Raw genomic sequence first — 19,480 nt, forward strand, 5'->3', positions numbered from 1 at the left:
CTTTAATTTCTCAAACCAACTTTATTCAGATATACTTTGATCAGCATCAACACGTCATCAATCCGGCCAGCGCCATGCAGAGCTTTGGTATAGTCGTTTAAAACAAGAGGCAACACTTTATGTACATTTCTGCTCCGAAAACGTTTTTTGTGTTGACACATGAAGCGAGCCAGGTAGGCAAAGGTCTTCTCTGTGCACATCGCTCCCGACATCAGGACCCACCACGCATATTCTTGTAAAACAAGTCAATCTGTTAACATTACCGGAGTTTAAAGCTAGGGTTTATTAGAGGAGTGTAATTCCACGTTAGTCTGTTAACGCCTCCTGATAAGCATCGGTTATGAAGGCACTTGGTCCACCCATTGGAGTCCTGGTTCTTAGCCCTTAGCTCTTCCTAGTGGCATTAATGTTGTTATGTGAGGAGAACAGGCAATGTACATGAAAACAAAAATGCTGAGGGTGTTGCCTTTGCATTCCCCTTGGGTGCATAGCTGGATTCCTCCTATCAAAGGATTACATTCTAATTGAGATGAAATGCTGTGACAATCCTGTGTGCAAAAAGAGTGGTCACAATACAGAGCTCTTAAAAAAGAAAGGAACGCAATATCAAAAGCATACTGATAAAAACTATGCAAGCATCCCAAAACATTGGTCTCAAATGATACATACAAAGTATAAATGTTCATATTTACAACCAGAGATGTTAACAGGAAAAATACCTCATCTCCAAATAGTTTTACACGGTGTTAAGGCTGTAGATACCAGAGGTGTGGCCTGCTGTCACATGACACAAGACTCCACTTGACAAAGTCAACACTTTCAACTGGCCTTGGACTAAAAATGCCAATGACTCGTGGCTTCACTTGGACCTGAAACTACGTGGTACCTTCCCCAAAGCCCAAAGTTGAAAAGGTATGTTATTTAAAAAGTGTGCCACGACTCAATTTTTCTCCCTTAAATGTCCCTGATTCAAAAAAGGTTTGCGCTCTTCATTCCCAGCAGGTCACTGAATTCCCCAGATGCACTTTGTCTGCGACAATGCCACAGCATCCAATCAAGCTGAGGCCCAGAACCTCGAAGAAGCTCCAGTCAGAGAATAATTATACCAAATATCATTTTGTTGGCGTACAGAAATTACAGACGCAACATCTTCCAACGGAGTTCAAAATTTGAAGTTGCACAACGCTAATTAGAGGCTGATCGTGGAGCTAATGCTCAGCAAACTTTTTTTTTATATTATTAAGTACTTGATCAGTACTTGTTTTAAAATATATTTATGTTTTAAAAAGCCTTGATGAGTTATGTCAATTTGATATGTTAATAGGATAAAATGAAATAACATTTGGTGAAGAGCTCATAATGACTTGTTTTGTAATCGAAAACCAAAGTTGGGGAAATGGGTCTTGACATGGGTCTTGCCTCTCTTGACGTGGGAATTGAGTGCAAAGACTTATTTATGACTTGTAAAACAACGACATGGCCCCACCCTAGTCTGGCTCCGCCCGCCTAAGTACTTATGCTCAATTTGGATTTCCCTTCAGTACTAGGTCTGGGTCTTCGGTATGTTAATGGGTTTTCTCCGTCTAAATTTTCTTCGTCCAATCAGCATACAGAGAGAATGGCTGAGATCAATGACGTTAAAGTCAGCTCTCGTTGACGGACATCTTCACTCACGGTGTTTGGTTTGTTACAGCCTGAAGGAACGTTAGCGATTGGTTATGGCAGATCCAGATTGGCACTGGGCAGATCCAATAGTTTTCAACTTCAAAAGACACCCGCCTTCAAGTGAGTTAACGTTTGTCAATTGAGTAGGTGCAGACTCTGTACAAATGAAATAAAGTACGAGAGTCTGGTAGGACCAGGCTAGTCCCACCCCTGGTAAATACTGAAATGTCCCAGAATGCAAAGCGCTCAAGGAGATTACATAAATAAAGTAAGTAAGTTACACATGTTATTGATCTGTTCCTCTTCATTGGTATGGCTGTGTTTGACTGGGTTTATGCAGCAGTTTTCAATCAAGGTCTTTATGAAAATATGTTGAACAAAATGTATTCTTGGCTCCCAAAGTAAATCCTGTTCACCAATAGTTGTGGGTGGGATTTGCCTGATTTCTTTGGAAGTAAACCCTCAAGCAACAACAACCAGAATAATATACGCTCAGAACAGAAAAAATTAAATATCATACAAAGCATCCAAATAGCCAACAGTAGATCTTAAATAGAATGCAAAAAATGAAAAGATCAGCTGGCATTCATTATGTCATGAAAAGACAAATAATTGTGTGAATAAAATGTCTGAGAGTCTCATTCCATGAAAGAGTTCAGCATATAGATATTTAAAACAATAAAAAATAAACGGGAACCAATATATGTGCAGTTCTAGTAAAGGACATCTTCCTGCAATGACTGTGTGTGTGTGTGTGTGTGTGTGTGTGTGTGTGTGTGTGTGTGTGTGTGTGTGTGTGTGTGTGTGTGTGTGTGTGTGTGTGTGTGTGTGTGTCTACGGTGCGTAGTTAACGGAACTCAGTGTTGGTCTCTTCTTGCTTTTGATTTTGAGGGATCCATAGCGTGCCTAATAAAAAACAAAAGTAAAATTCATTAGACATTCATTTTTAAATAAAGCAACCATAATTCAGCAAAAAAAAATCCTTTTTGTCTGAATTAAACTAAGACATTCCAAGGGAATTAGCTGTTTTTATTAACAAATGCAAAGATATCATTCAAATTGTGCTCACGTTTGACGGCCATTGTTTAAATCTAGATGCATTGTGGGATACCTCTTCTAGCCCTACGTCACACAGCCAGTATCTGGTAAGGCCAGATATATAGTTTGGAGGGCAGAACGGCACTACATCCATGTGTACTATGCCCTGGACTAGCGGTGGGAATCACAGGGTACCTCACGATACGATACGACATATACAAATCAATATATTGTTCGACAATCATTTATGATTCATCACAATATATGTCTAACGATGAATACAAAATTAATGTGAAAAGGTAAAGCCCAAACCATTCAGAATTAGGACGAATTTCAGCTAATGCGTATAGACATATTATATATGGTAAAATATATATACTTTAAAAAGGTAGTAGCTCAAACCTTGGATTCATAAATATGTAGGTTTTGTACAAATCATTGTTGGAGAGGGAGGAGGGCAGTGGGAGGGAGACATTGTGGGACATAGTGAGAGAGGCAGGGAGACATTGTGGGACATTAGTGAGAGAGGGAGGGAGACATTGTGGGACATTAGTGAGAGAGGGAGGGACACATTGTGGGACATTAGTGAGAGAGGGAGGGAGACATTGTGGGACATTAGTGAGAGAGGGAGGGAGACATTGTGGGACATTAGTGAGAGGGAGGGAGACATAGTGGGACATTAGTGAGAGAGGGAGGGAGACATAGTGGGACATTAGTGAGAGAGGGAGGGAGACATAGTGGGCCATTACTGACTGAGGGAGGGAGACAGTGGGAGGGAGGGGGACATTAGTGAGAGAGGCAGGGAGACAGTGGGAGGGAGGGGGACATTAGTGGAGAGGGAGGGAGACAGTGGGAGGGAGGGGGACATTAGTGGAGAGGGAGGGAGACAGTGGGAGGGAGGGGGACATTAGTGGAGTGGGAGGGAGACAGTGGGAGGGAGGGGGACATTAGTGGAGTGGGAGGGAGACAGTGGGAGGGAGGGGGACATTAGTGGAGAGGGAGGGAGACAGTGGGAGGGAGGGGGACATTAGTGGAGAGGGAGGGAGACAGTGGGAGGGAGGGGGACATTAGTGGAGAGGGAGGGAGACAGTGGGAGGGAGGGGGACATTAGTGGAGAGGGAGGGAGACAGTGGGAGGGAGGGGGAGATTAGTGGAGTGGGAGGGAGACAGTGGGAGGGAGGGGGACATTAGTGAGAGAGGCAGGGAGACAGTGGGAGGGAGGGGGACATTAGTGGAGAGGGAGGGAGACAGTAGGAGGGAGGGGGAGATTAGTGGAGAGGGAGGGAGACAGTGGGAGGGAGGGGGACATTAGTGGAGAGGGAGGGAGACAGTGGGAGGGAGGGGGACATTAGTGGAGAGGGAGGGAGACAGTGGGAGGGAGGGGGACATTAGTGGAGAGGGAGGGAGACAGTGGGAGGGAGGGGGACATTAGTGGATTGGGAGGGAGACAGTGGGAGGGAGGGGGACATTAGTGGAGAGGGAGGGAGACAGTGGGAGGGAGGGGGACATTAGTGGAGAGGGAGGGAGACATAGTGGGACATTGTTGCTGGTGCTCCCGGCCACTCACGTCTTTGCGGACCCGGGAGCGGGTGATCTTGACGCTCTGCGAGCGCCTCAGGCCCCTCTGGGTGACGGCCTCATCCTCTGAGAAGATAGGGTCCGCCTCTTCGTCGGTGCGGTCGTCCTCCTGGTCGTAGTAGTGCTCTGCACACACACACACAGGCCCCATGTTAGCACCTCCTCCCAGACACTACCTGAGCGGTGGACGTGTGACGCCCACAGTCCTCCAGCAGGGGGAGGCAGAGACACACAGGAACCACTAAAGCGGCTCCTTTGTTCCTGGAGTCGGGAAAACACCACAGAAAAACAACAACAAAGATGTCCTTTGGAGTCCCGGAGAACGGGCAGAAAACAGAGCTTCAAATACAGGGACATGTAGTCCCATTGTCACAGAGCTAAATAAAAGGGCCAGACTCCCCAGCAGGCTGCTTTCCCTCATGCCCTGGTCTGTGGAGCCTCCCTGCCGCGCTGGGCTGTTGTTGCTGCCACATCTGGAGTCTATTAGACCAGGAAGAGGAAGAGGGAAAAATCCCCTGCGTCGCCAGAGAGAGGGTGGAATCTGAGCCAGGCACAGTGTGTGTGTGTGTGCATGTGTGAAAGGATTCATTTGGCAGCCGAGTCTTCCTATATCTACACAGATGTACATATAATGCATTTCACCAGCCCATTGCTGTTGAATGGTGTTCAATGCTGGGGTAGCCACCTCTCCCAGAACCACGGCCATAGGGGGGATGGAGGTGAGAGGTAACGTTCTCCACCTAGGAAGGGTGTGGTACTTCACAACAACACCACCTGGTCCAGGAATATTGGCTGCCAATCAGGACTCTAGTCGCTGCCTACTTGAGCAGTGGTACAGAGAGGTCCATCAGTCCTCTAATAAGATACTACAGTACTACAGAGTCTAATTGCTTTAGTTATCTTTAGCACAGAGCTCTATAGCACACTACCATTCTGGCCAAGGCAGATTGAAATCTCTTTTATCAGGGAAAATCTCTCTTATCAGGGCCCTGACCGGCTCCCCATGTCTGAAGGTCTGGACGGCCGGCCACCTGGCCCCGTGCCAAGCAGGATCACACACAAAGAAAAACTCCCAACACGAGGAGAACACTGAGTTGGGCTACAGAAAACGTTTTTCACCACGACTGAGCATTCCTCAACGTTACAAGTCGGAGGTTGGAATTCTCAAGTTTCCTGAATCAGGGAGGGTCAGAGCCTTCTGGCCCGCCCCTAGACAGCAGAAAAGGATAGCAATAGTCATAAAACATTCCCGTAACAGTGATGCTTTGTGTGAACCTCATACTCCTGTCTGTGTGTCTGTGTATGTGTGTGTCGGTGCATGTGCCTAAAGTATCTCCCTTCCATGCTTAATTATTGCTATTCTCTTCCTTTCCTTTCCCCTTGTTTCTGCAGCGTCAGCTGGATTCACAGCGGCCCTCCCTCCCCCTCCCTCCCCCCCCTCTCTCCAGCGAGCGGTTGTCCCCTGGCCTGCTGTGCCCCCCTCCCCCCCTCCCCCTCCTCCTCCTCCTCCTCATTTCAGTGCTCGCCCATTCTCTCTCCATCCATCACTTCCAACAGTACCACTCTGTACAGCCCACCTCAGCTGCCCCTCCCCCAACACTTCCTGTTCTCTCCCCCCCCCTTCTCTTCACCTTCGACCCCCCCCCCCCCCCCCCCCCCCCCCCCCCCACGCACCATCCATCACACCCAGCAAAATGGAGGGCAGCCACGAGGACGTGGAGGCAGAGGGCGCTCTGAGAGTCAGACGGTGAGGTGTGTTATTCTGGATCTCTCTGAAGCGGGCTCAGAGTCAGAGCGTACACGAGGGTACGTCGCCCAGATAATGAGAGACAGACCCAGAGTGACGATGGATGTTTGAACGTCGCACACAACGCGTGCATTAGGACTCCTACGGTCTCCCCTGAGGGCAGAGCCGACGGATCCTCAAGAGAAAACCTCCAGTCTGTTTGACTCACGGGAGAACACAAAGCAACACCCAACCCCACATGGACGGAGAAACAAACAGGAAGGTCACATGAGACCTAAGGTAGCACTAAATAGTAGCGCACTAACCACTCCCAATAGGAAAGGATTCACTGATTAATCATTAATTCCATAATTGAACATGTGTGCGTGTGTGTGTTTACACTGTGGCCTCGGAGTCTTTTCTTAGACTCTCCTATAAACCCAGCCCTCTCTCTCTCCACCCACTGCCTTTTCCTCTCCCCAAGTAAGTGTTATGACTCACAAAGTGAAGCCACATTCCACAGTCACATGACCCTGTGTCTGGGCGTAGCCCTCTGAAGGTCATGTGCTGCTCTCCCAGGAGGGGGCCGTCCCCAGCCTCGGTCACGCGCCTGAGGGGGACTGATCCCAGCCTGCAGGACCACCCTGCAGGGCTTACGGGTCTTCAGAATAAAGGAGGGTACCTGGTCCGTCCACAGTGTCCTGGTTCTGAGCCCTCTTCACAGCTGGGTTGGAGGAGCTGTACGGGTACAGCTGGTTACCCCGGGACTCGTCCTGCTGGCCGATCTGGGTCAGGTCATGCATGCTCAGACTCCGCAGCTTCTCCGTGATGGCGCCCTGACCCTACACACGCACACACACACACACACACACACACACACACACACACACACACACACACACACACACACACACACACACACACACACACACACACACACACACACACACACACACACACAGTCAGTAACCCAACTCAAACCTAATCAGGACCAACTTGTATAACACTTGTATTAAACCACATGCAGATGAATACAAGTCTGTTTCAATGGGCGGATAGTGCTTACGCACAAAAGGAAAAACTACAAAAGCTACAATAAATATAAAGCAGGGACATTTGGTCTACAAGGACATTTGCCTAAGGGACCCGTTGCATAATCCTATTGATGGCAAGTGCTGCACTGGTGGTCTGACTTACCCAGGAAACTGGTTCATTACTGTAGTGGTCTGACTCATACAGGAAACTAGATTATTACTGTAGTGGTCTGACTTGACAGGAAACTGGTTTATTAATGTAGTGGTCTAACCCTTATTACGGTAGTCGTCTTGTTTAGATGCACCACAGGCGTTTGAAATATGACTCTCAGGAAAAAAGGAGGGGAGTGCCCCTCCATGCTTGTTTCTTCCGTGAGAGAACAGGAGAGGACCTGCCCCTGAAGACGTGTGCCAACAAGGGGAGCGCAGCCTGAGGTCCACACAACGCCATCCCACCCCGGCTCACCCCCGACTAGGAGACCAATGAGATGTGACAGAGTTCTGTCTGTACACATTAGAACCCAAGAAAAACTCAGCTGCTCCTGATGAATCACACATTCCATGGTTCTCCTTCTGTCCCTGGCCCGTGGTTCTATATTCATCTATGGGCGGGCACGAAGGAGCGCTACATGTTTAACAGTTGTAGCATGCGTTACACACTTCACTCCAGACTCTGTTAGCTGCTTTAGGCAGGTTCGATCTAAAATGACCCCTCCATCCGTCCATCTGCACTGGAGAACAAGGCTTTAGGACATCTCACGGGCAAGTGGGGCGAAAGAAGAGTATGGAGACATCGGTAAGGGAATGCCATGCAGATTGCTGAAACATGGAAGGGTGTAGATGGGGCAGCAGAATAGGGGTTTTCATGCTGTCAACACTTGAAGTTGTGGATGCTTTACCTCCCCGAGGGGCCAGGTGAAGAACAGGGGTCCTAAAGACAGAGGGGGTCAGTACCAGAGGGGGGGAAACGGAGAGAGCAGAGAGGTAACCAGCAGAAAGTTATAAATATTTGGGGAAGTTTGGGGAAGGAAGTGCCCCAAGTAAGGCTAAGGATTGGATTCATATTCAGCAGCATGTTAACAACATATTAGATAGTAATGTACGGTATCAGGGCTCAAGCAGAACGAGTCTGTAAGGCCAGGTCTGGTTTAACCTAGACGAGTACTGAAGTACTAAATACTACAATGCAGTGGCCTCATTATAATAGTAGCACCAACACCTGGCCCAAATCTCACATTATTTTAAACAAATCTGTCAAATATATATATATATATATATATATATATATATATATATATATTAGGGATCGACCGATATATCGGTCGGCCGATATTATCGGCCGATATTCGCGTTTTTTACGTGTATCGGTATCGGCCGATACGCGGCCGATTTTCGCCGATATTTTTTTCGCCATTTTTTTTTTTATTTTATTTTTTTTTACTTGTTCTACCTCACCTGTTTTTACTATTTGTTAAATATAGTTTTTTATATTGAAGTTCAATAAATGTTCCTTTTTTTAATTGAGACTTGTAACATTTGTTATCAGTGTAATTTTTATGATTGAGGGAGCAAAAAAAAAAAAAAAAAAAAAAAAAAAAGTAGTATCGGCTCTAAATATCGGTATCGGCGTATCGGCGTATCGGCTAAGGCTGATGAAAAAATATCGGTATCGTATCGGCCCTAAAAAATCCGTATCGGTCGATCCCTAATATATATATATATATATATATATATATTCATCCAATCTACAGCCCAGGCAAAGCCCTGCATGTGATGAAACGTTGTTACATCATCACTTTGACCTAGAGCCCAATAATAGTTTGACCAGCACCGCTAGTTACAGCAAGAGACTGAATGTTAAATGTACACATGTACAAAGTTCATGCTCTGGAAAACAAGCTGGTATGGCTGACATATCTTGACTTCCACAATGAGCTCATTGCTGGCCCCATTTACAGAGCTGCACCTCATTCATACATACATAAAATAGGCTCCTCTTTCAGCCCAACAGTACCATTGAACACTCTTCTAAACTTTTTGTTTGAGATTTTCAGCCAAGTTCCACACAGAGAGCTGGACGGCTGACAAACAAAGTTCAAATTAAAAAAGGTACACACACACACACACACACACACACACACACACACACACGAAGCTAGACATAAAACACCCATCTACACACACACACACACACACACACACACACACACACACACACACACACACACACACACACACACACACACACACACACACACACACACACACACACACACACACACACACCTTCACAGCGGCGGTCACAGCAGCAGTAGCCGCTATACTCAGGCCCTGCTTGCCAAAGTTGACCATGGTCTCGTAGCTCCGCTCCTTGGCCTGGACTATATAGTCATCGATCTCCTGGAAGGGCAGAGAGAGGAAGGGCGAGAGGGTGAGCTCCTAATAACAATCACATTTCAATATATATTTCAATCAGGAAAGCCCTCTCCACTGACGGTCACCTGAGACCCTCCACAGAGGAGCCCAAGTGCCAGAACTTAAGACTTGGAGTCCTTTACCCTCTCTCTGGAGGACAGCAGGGGGTGGAGCAGCTTCCTGTAGATCAGGCCGGCTCCTCTGGTGTAGGGAGACAGCAGCCAGATGACGAAGGCTATCTTCAGCTCATAGTAGAGAGGGAACCTGCGAGACAGACGCAGGGATTGAGCTTTGACCACCCATCTCTACGCATCAGCGGTGGGTCAAGCTACGGCCCAGGAGTTTTTGGGACTTTAGAATGGCCTTGTGATGCACAGCAAATCCCAAACTTACCAGGCCAGGGTAGAGTCGGTGACGGTCTCCACCACGGTGTACAGAGCGAAGACGATCCAGTACATCATCCACCTGACCTGCAGGGGGACAGGACAGACAGGCTGAGCAGACGCACACTGTACATTACCTATGATATCACACCTTCTGAAGCCAGACAAATGGCTCTTAAAACAGCCATTGTGGAGCACTAGATAAATGATAGTTATGTTATTACAACTCTAATTCTATGATCGTAGGGGTAGCCGTCTAGGCTTTGCCTACGCCCACATGAAATATAACCTCATTTCAAGTTTGGGTACAATTACAATTACAATTAGGGCATTTAGCAGACGCTTTGATCCAAAGCGACTTACATCGATTAATACACACATTGACACACCGACGGCAGAGTCAACCATGCAAGGCGACAGCCAGCTCGTCAGGAGCAGTTAAGTATCTTGCTCAGGGACATATCAACACTCAGATAGAAGGAGCTGGGTGTAAACTCAGATCCAGCAGTCATACCACAGCCTCGTAGGACCATCCACATATTCATGTTGCCTGTCTACATGGGGTCTATCTGAAACTCTTAAGCCACTTCTTCAAGGGCAGGATGCTTCAGTCCCGCTCTCCGGTAGAAGATGACTATCGCTGGCTGAGTCTGTGTTGGCTGTTGGCCAATGATGTGCTTCACCGCCTACAGCAACATGATAGGTCCAGATATGAAGTCAGAGAGAGTGAACAGATCTGTTCACCCAGACTGTAGCTCCTCTGCCATCACAGATCATTCATTTGATGCCTGATTGGTAAGATAACATAAATGAGTAAGAAAAGACCTGACACTTGGATCAATGCTTGAAACTGGAATTGAATGGTGCTTTTGACGTTTGCTTTCAGCAAGCCAAACAAGTTGAAATATCATTCACAATTTAGTACGCACATCAAAAGATCTTTTCAAAAGAGGTAAAGGTGATGCTAGCAGTTCACGGAGTAGAAATTTATTTCACAAAGTTAGTGGAACATGAAAGGAAAAACCGGTTAATGAAACCGAAAACATGGCCTTGCTCTAAGCATCTTCTCACCATTATCAATGTCCCAGGATACGTTTCTCTTTACATGCTTCCAGGGTCTTCTGGTGAGGCGCTCTGTAGGAGAAGCTAGGTCGGCTTGTACAGGCCAATAGGGTGCCAGTGGGAAGTTCAGAGATGATGTCATCGTCTGAACAGCCCATTGTCGAATGAAGAGGCTCCTTGATATATATTTATATACTCAATGAGGTTATCAAGTCTATGAACTATAGGTTATAGCTTACATGTAATATAGCGCTTCAGAAGGCCTCTAGAGAGATGTCTGTTCTTCTTGTGTTTGTACAGCATGATCCCATCGCCATGCTCCCTATGCATGTATAGAGGCTCATTCTAAAAAGGGACCAATACATATGCCTGGACCAGAAATCGAAATTAAGATATATAGTTACAATGATATGGTTAGGTGATTTCGATTAATTTAGCTGCAGTAAACCCTGCCATAGTGCCGCTCGATTAAGGAAAAAATCATAATCACGATTGTTTCGGTCAATATTGAAATCATGATTATTCAAACAATTATTTTTGAACTTTGACTTGGAAATTGCGGCTCTTTTTGACAAAGTGTTCAAAAAGAAAATGTTCAAACATAAAATAATGTACAGATATTCCAGCTATAAAAAAAATGAAATTCGATTTTATTAGTTTTGTGTTCGTTTGACGCTAAAATCGAAATTGCGATAAAAAATTGGATTAATCGCCCAGCCCTACCCTGACGGCATCAGAGCCAAGCATTACAGAACATAGGCTACAATAGGCAACGTCGGTGTGTGATGACGGCAGCAACTCCCAAAATAAATGGTGAAATCCCCATGTGGAAATCCCAGTACTCCTAGCGGCATGCTGGTATTTTGTCAGCAGAATGAGTGACCCTGACCGGGCCAGTACATGGGAGTCTAGTAGTCTGAGCCAGGCCTCAGCCAACCCGAGAGCATACTGACAATTGAAGAAGATCCACTATTCTTTTCCTAGGCCGATATAAAAAAGAGCAGTTAAATTGTGAAAAATGAATTGAACTGTAATCAGACAATGCGGTTATATGCTATAGACCCTAGAGTATCTGTGGTATAAAGGCTGAGACGAATTTCGAATTATAAATATGTAAAATCCATAACGTTAGCTCTCTGGCTCATAGCTCACATGACACCCCCCCTTTCCTTTTCCGGCCAACGAGTTATGAGTCTTCCAAGGCAAGGCAAGGCAAGGCAACTTTATTTATATAGCACTTTTCATACACAAGGCAGACTCAAAGTGCTTCACATATAAACATTGTTATACAAAAAAATAAAATAATCTATAAGTAAAAGAAAACATATGCAAAGAAATGAGTAAAATAGAAAGTTAAAAAGGCTTTTTAGTAAGTAAAATTGAAAGTGCAATGTATTTAAGAAAGTGAGAAAATTAAATTGAAAGTTATTTAAGATCAGATCAACAGACTCTGGAACCCAAGTCGGGACCACAACCCGACCTTAAGGACAATCTATTACAATATTCTAGGACTCTAGCCCAGAACCAAAGGCAAACAACAAACAACAAACAAATATTCAGTGATTATTCTAGGACTCTAGCCCAGAACCAAAGGCAAACAACAAACAACAAACAAATTCAAAAGAGTTTCATATGGCGTATATTCAGTGATTAAGCGCTTAATCACTAATACAGGTTTTCACTTCGTCAAGCTCTTAACGACCCAACTTCATTACTCAGCAAATGTCATGTATTATTCTGGTAAAAATAGAAAATAAAGGGAAAGTTAAAAAGGCATTTTAGTAAAATAAAGGTAAAGTATTTAAGATTTAGCAGAAAGCTAAAGCAAACATAAAAGTCTTCAATCTTGTTTTGAAGGTGCTCAGAGTTGGGGCAAGTCTTTAATCCTCAGGGAGTTTATTCCAGCTATTTGTTGCATAGTAACTAAATCCTGCTTTCCCATGTTTCGTGTTTACTCTGGGGATAATTAACAGATTGGTCTCAGAAGATCTTAGTGTTCTAGAAGGCTTATGTAGTGGAAGCATATCAGTTAAATATTTTGGGCCTAAACCATGTAGGGATTTATAGGTTAGCAACATGATTTTAAAATCAATTCTCTGACCTACAGGAAGCCAATGTAACGATTTAAGAATTGGTGTAATATGTTCAAATTTTTTGGTCTTTGTTAAAACTCTAGCAGCAGCATTCTGAACAAGCTGAAGCTTCCTTAGAGTTTGTTTTGGGAGACCTGTAAGGAGACCATTGCAGTAATCAAGCTTACTAGTGATAAAGGCATGTACAAATTTTTGTAAGTCTTCGGTGGACATGAGCCCTCTAAGTCTTGCTACATTTTTAAGGTGATAATATGCAGATTTTGTAACTGATTTGATGTGACTTTCGAAATGTAAATCAGAATCCATGATAACCCCTAGGTTTCTGGCTTTGATTGAGGTTTTCAGGGACAGAGAGTGAAGGTGTTGGGTTACTTTAAGCCTTTCCGTTTTAGCACCAAATACAATTATCTCTGTTTTATCCTCATTTAGCTGAAGGAAATTTCGGCACATCCAGTCTTTCACTTGCTCAATGCACTGGCACAGCAGATCTATGGGCCGATAGTCATTTGGTGATAGCGATACATAGATTTGCGTGTCATCAGCATAGCAATGATGGGAGCATGTAGATGTTGAATAAAGAGGGTCCTAAGATCCAACAGAAATCAATGGGATTTACAAAATGCGCAATAAAACACGATAGAAACTGTATTTCGCTACGATACTTGATTCAACTACTCTATTTCTTCCTAGACAAACCACAAAGGGGGCTCAATGTTCAAAATACCGGAAAAAACGAATAGCTCACAGCAACATATTGAAAGAAAGAACTATGAACTATTTCATTTTTTGGAACTGTGAACTGAATTATGAACGTTTAACTGAACTAGTTTATTTTAAAATTTGTGAACTGAACTTTGAAGTAGTTCATGTAGAATGTGAACTTTCCCAACACTGGATATAGGAGGATAGGAGACATTGCTTACGAATTGCATTTCAGCAATTTGCATTTGAGTGATAAAACATAAGGTAGCTAACGCCGTCACAATGTTAAGCCCATGCTCATCTACATTAAAGGTTTGCAAGAATATCACCTCGTAAAGAGATAAACATTAGCATAACCTCATAACCGACTAAAAACCAAGGAAGACAGTTTGCCACAACGTGCTCTCAGTCCATGAACGGTCATTGAAAGCCTCAGCGTCTTAACTAATTGCTTGCAAAATTAGGATCCAATCGGAGTCAGATTAAATATTGTACATCCAAAAAGGTATTGATGAATAGATATATTTTGTTATATATCTATATATTTTGCAATCATAAAACTGTATCAAGGGCAAGTAAAACGATTAGAGCATCTGGAATCTAAGATCATCTCGTCAACCGCCGATCTCGAACCCTGTGTGACATTAGGATTCAAACAGGATGTGCACGTGTGTTGTGGACCAAAAAAAACAAATCAGGACCAGCAGCGGCACACAGCTCCATTCAGCCAACGGGCTTTTGAAAAAGTGTGTGTGTGTGCGTGTGCGTGTGTGTGTGTTAAAAAACCTTGGTAGCTCTTATACTTACATATTCTTTGACATTTTTGGTCTTCACTGCTTTGTAAGAGTAGTATGCAGGATAGAGAGTGCCAAACAGCAGCCTAGGAAACAAAACAAAAGGGTCCATCTCATTAAAACCACTTCAGCTTGTTAAATCTTCTCTCATCAATATTGGTATGCAACAAATGTAGACTACGAATGCCGAGCTAAGCTTGTGTGCTGCATCCAATTGAGATTATACAAGCGTCCGATGAGAGTATATAGAATAAATAAGCACTCCTAGCCAGTGAACACGTAAACTCAAGAGTCTCTAAAGGGACGTACGCAAGATAATCTCATGTTCAATTCATCTTGGGACAAACAGGGGAAATTGACTCAGCCTTCCCTCTTGGTCTCCGACAGAGAGCTGCTGTTGAATCCTGCCCTGGTAATATAGGGGGACCGTTTGGGCTTGGCTCACTGCCAGTGAGGCCCAGTCGTGACTCGACAGGACCAGCGCCTAAAGGTCTATCCACACCATTATTATGCTGCCTGTCTGTCATGTACAACGTTGTTTTGATTTGTTTGAATGTTAAATGTTGAACTTTAGGCTAGGTTAAATAGTCATATCCAAAGTATACCTTTTATTTCACTTCAGTCAGTGTATCGTGCACATGCAGTGATGCAGAGTTAACAGGCCACAATGGCTGATCAGTATATAAGCTAGCCCCATAGAGTTACACTAGCTGATCAGTCCAGAAGCTAACCCCATAGTGCTACACTGGCTGATCAAGACAGAAGCTAGCCCCATAGAGCCATACTGGCTGATCAAGACAAAAGCTAGCCCCATAGAGCCACACTGGCTGATCAGTACAGAGAGAATATCCCCAGAGAGGCAGTAGTCTAGTGGCTCTGCCATCCTTGCTGATCAGTACAGAAGCTAGCCCTATAGAGGCTGTAGTTTAGGGGCTACTTGCTGATCAGTACAGAAGCTAGCCCCATAGAGCTTTAGTTTAGTGATCATCAGTACAGAAGCTGTTTAGGTTTAGTGGCTACTGTGTAGTCAACAATACAATCAAATACTTCAATCAATTCTTCTCATTGTCACCTTATACATGGTTTCATCCCCAAAAAACGATGTTCAACGTGAACTCAATCAAATAATTGTTTGCATCATGGGTCGTTTGAGTTCTGTAGCTTCCCTTTAACCCAAATCATACAACGTTGTTTGTGTCATTTTAAGACATTGAGGCATTATTTCTAAGAGTGCATGTCCCTTAACAAGCTCAAATAAAAAATATGTGTTGCGGTACAACAAGTTAAATAACTATTTTTAATGCCTTTTATAGAAAAGCGAATGGAAAGATAGAGCATGCAAGTCTTCTTCCCAGCAGGAAGACTTCCTCTTCTCATTCCTAACAGACTGACTGACAGTTTGTTTGTTTGACACCTAGGGGTGGCGGGCAGGGCTGAACTTTGATCTCCACTGCATGACTTAGTAGCTGTAGTGGTTTTGGTTTGCGGTCTCATGTTGCCTCTAAAGGCGAACAGACAAGTACTCACAGCGGTTCACTTGACCTTAGAGAAGATGAACACAGAAGACACAGATACTGGTTACGTGCACATGCAACAGAGAAAAACAGAGAAAATAACTAAGGACCAAAATAAATATGCATAAGGACATTTTTGACGAATACCAGTAGAACCGGACACCCACTATGAAAACCTATTATACCATCTTAATTAAGGGTCTAGGATTGGATAGTGCAGTATGGCCCAGCAATGAAAAAAAACATTGACCTTTGGCACACATCTGTATTAAAAAAATCGAAAGTTACCAATTGTTTGGTGAAAATGAAAGGACTTTTGTTTTCCTACAAGAAAAATAAAGTTCAGTACAAAATAATCCATTGCGATAAACATTTAAATAATGACTTTAAGCCTGCGTAAGCACTAAGCAGTACATTTTAGAAGCATTTTTGACATATTTGCTGAAATGCTCTTAACATTCCGGCAGCAATCAATACATTGAGTTTAGATCGTTTCTATCAGTGCATCTGTGTTTTTTCAGGCCTGTAAAAAGCCTGTCCAGTGTCCAATAATTTAATCTAGCCCAAATTAAATGATTGGACAGGCATGCTTTATGCCTTTCCATCTCCCTACCTGGCTAACACAGTCCTGCCCTCATCAGGCCCTAGCCTCCACCAGGCTAGCAGACCTTTGGCTAAAGCTAGAACTGAAGCTAGCGCGAGTCACGTGTTCTGGGGGAGGGGCTTCGGAGAAAGGCCTGCAGGGAGGGGGGGATTTCTACAGATGCATACTAAATCTAGTTTGCTCTGACTGGTTTCTGTCATTGTCCTATCCTAGCTGTAAACTTTGATTTGAATAGAAGACCAACATGTTACCGTATTTGTATAAAAAAACATCATCTTTCTGGTAGTCCCTTTTGGTGTGTTCCAGATGCCTCATACACCACCCGTACGAGTTGCAAGTGGGGAAATCTCCCAGCTTTCTTGCGGCATTTCACGGTGGAACGCCCCCGGTGGAATGTCGTTTAATTTTAAATGCTCCTACACACTTGATAACATTGTTACTTTATTAATGTCACCAATTTATGAATTGCACGGTCTTGCTGTGCGTGCAATATAGAGCTGTGTTGAAAAAATCGATTTTCAGATTTTTAATCGATTCGCATATTAATGACCGCATCTATTCGTACGTCCAAAGATCGATTTTTTTTATTAAAAAAAATAAATAAAAAAAATACAACTTCGAATTTTATAAGTTAAAAATGTATACTTTATATATTCATGGAAAATATTCATGGGATTCCCCTGAACACTTAGGGTGCTGCATATTCTTGAAAACAAATCTTGAGGGTGGTTTTAGAACAGATTTGAACATGCTAATAGACGCCATTCAGTGCTTTTACAGTTTACATTTTATACTTCCAGTTTCAGTACTTCTCAGTTTATTAAGTGTGAGCAGTTTTAAAATAAAAATGCTTTTGGTAGCAACCGCTTTTGGGTGAATTCTTAATTATTTTCAAGCATAATAATAATGCACTGGTTAGTGTCCCAGTAGGAATCCACTGTTGCAGATATAGTCACCTCAATGATGTCCTCCATTTATTGTCCTGAATTATCTTTCTTGAAGGTAGATTGACCCTTAACCTTTTCATCAGTCTTCCAGCCATCAGTAACTACCAATACTTTTAAGATTTGCTGTTTAATATTGATATAATACTAGTTTTAATATGTTGCTTCTCTACACAGTCATGAAGTGAAGGAAACGGTTCAAATACATTTTTCATTTTTAATAACATTAACCCCCGGATCGAATCGAAATCGGATCGAAAATCAGATCAAAATCGGATCGAATCGGATGGAATCTGAGAAAATCTGAAAAAATCGATTCTGAAACTTAAAAATCGGAATCGAATCGATTCTTGAAATTTGAATCGAAACCCAGCTCTAGTGCAATACAATGGAAAGCTTTGTTGTTTGTTTTCGAGCTGGTTTGCTAAAGAGGCTAATGTAGCTAACAATAACTATCCAATGACATGAAACAATCACAAAGATGAATGGGAACGCTATAAGTGCTACAACACAGGAAATTACGTCACAAGTGCAACTCGTAAGGCTAGTGTACGAAGCATCTGGAAAACACCATTACACTCTGTATCTTTGCAAGTGATGTAAAGAATAACATAAGTCTCCCACAGCCACCTGGGTTAGTGGAAGGCTGGGTTCTTTCTGCTACCTTGTATTCTCCTGCTGCTATGGAAACCACAGCCTGCTGGAGCCAGCTCTGTCTCTCCAACTGAGGCCCTTGCTCTTCTCACTTATCTTTATGAGCCAGTGGAGCCACTGTTTTAGATGAATTCAACACTATGGGATTTAAAACCATGGGTTTTGGGCTGGGAGTTCTAGGACAGAGGCGGGGGGGGGTGATGTTATCTCCATGGTTACGACTAGGGCTGAACGATTAATTGTATTTGCGATAATATCGCGATGTGATAAAACGCGATTTACTAACCGCAACTTGCGCGAGTACAAGGTGGTCACGTGACGCGAGAGAAAGTGAAGAACTCGGCTGTATCAACTTTTCATGCTGCCCTTTAACATGTTGCGCAATGGCCTCTGGCTCGACGGAACAGTCAGAAACTGACACAGCTGAGACTTTAGTCTCAAAAAGGAACCGCACGTCGGTGGTGCCAAACTATTTTGGTTTCAAAAAAGAAGATGCGGCACAGCGTCAGGTGTTGTGCATAGCATTCCGTGCTCTCGATGCTACTTCACGGGGTAACACTACAAACCTGTTCCAGCACTTAAAAAGTACCAAAAATGATTGTATGACCGTGGTTTGACCAAAATGCCGTTCACCAGTGCGCTAGACAAGCCAAATACCTCAAGACAGGGATCACTGACCGAACTGTTTGAAAGTATCATTCTAGGGCTGGGCGATATGACCAAAATATCATATCCCGATATAGGTCATTCATATCCCGATAACGATATCACGATATAGCACATTTTCTGTAAATTCAATGAATAATTAGTTTATATAAAATTACCACATGGAAAGGCCTATTTCGTATTACATTTTGAATTATATACTCTACAAATAAAGATAACTTACTCTTACTTACGGCACGGGGAAATCACTCGGGCAATAACCGGAGTTCATAGCCAAAGATATGATGCCTCTCAACACGGTGAACAAGCCTGGGTTCCTGGCATTGATAAATACGCTTGATAAACGGTACAGTATACGCTCCCGTACATACTTCAGTCAGACTGCCATACCGGAGCTGTACAAAAAGTGCAAAGAGAAAGTCGCCTCAGAGCTTAAGACGATGGAGTTTTTTGCTACCACTCCTGATATGTGGTCAAGCCGCACAGCTGAGCCACACCAGTGTCTTACAGTCTATTTTATTGATGAAGACCTCAAAAAACAAATCATTCAGCCCAAGTTACGACCCACGCCAACTTAAGGAAATTTCTTTAGTACCGTTGTTTAGCGA

The 19,480-nt window shown here is 43.7% G+C and overlaps 1 protein-coding gene across 3 annotated transcripts in view; it reads right to left on the minus strand.

The window, feature by feature from the left end:
• Position 1: 1 nt before the first annotated feature.
• The window catches only part of reep3b (receptor accessory protein 3b), a 28,162-nt gene continuing 8,683 nt past the window's right edge, over positions 2-19,480 (minus strand). For 2 of the 3 annotated variants that reach the window (XM_030340208.1, XM_030340207.1), the window contains 7 exons: positions 14,504-14,576; positions 9,850-9,926; positions 9,600-9,720; positions 9,328-9,441; positions 6,690-6,849; positions 4,271-4,407; positions 2-2,571 (listed from right to left, as the gene is read on the minus strand). In XM_030340208.1, coding sequence (XP_030196068.1) covers positions 2,500-2,571; positions 4,271-4,407; positions 6,690-6,849; positions 9,328-9,441; positions 9,600-9,720; positions 9,850-9,926; positions 14,504-14,576 — 754 coding nt within the window. In that variant the 3' untranslated portion in view covers positions 2-2,499. The remainder of the gene's footprint in view (positions 2,572-4,270; positions 4,408-6,689; positions 6,850-9,327; positions 9,442-9,599; positions 9,721-9,849; positions 9,927-14,503; positions 14,577-19,480) is intronic. The other variant, XM_030340209.1, reaches the window with a different exon arrangement.

Source organism: Gadus morhua, chromosome 18 (genome assembly GCF_902167405.1).
Source record: "Gadus morhua chromosome 18, gadMor3.0, whole genome shotgun sequence".
Taxonomy (NCBI): domain Eukaryota; kingdom Metazoa; phylum Chordata; class Actinopteri; order Gadiformes; family Gadidae; genus Gadus; species Gadus morhua.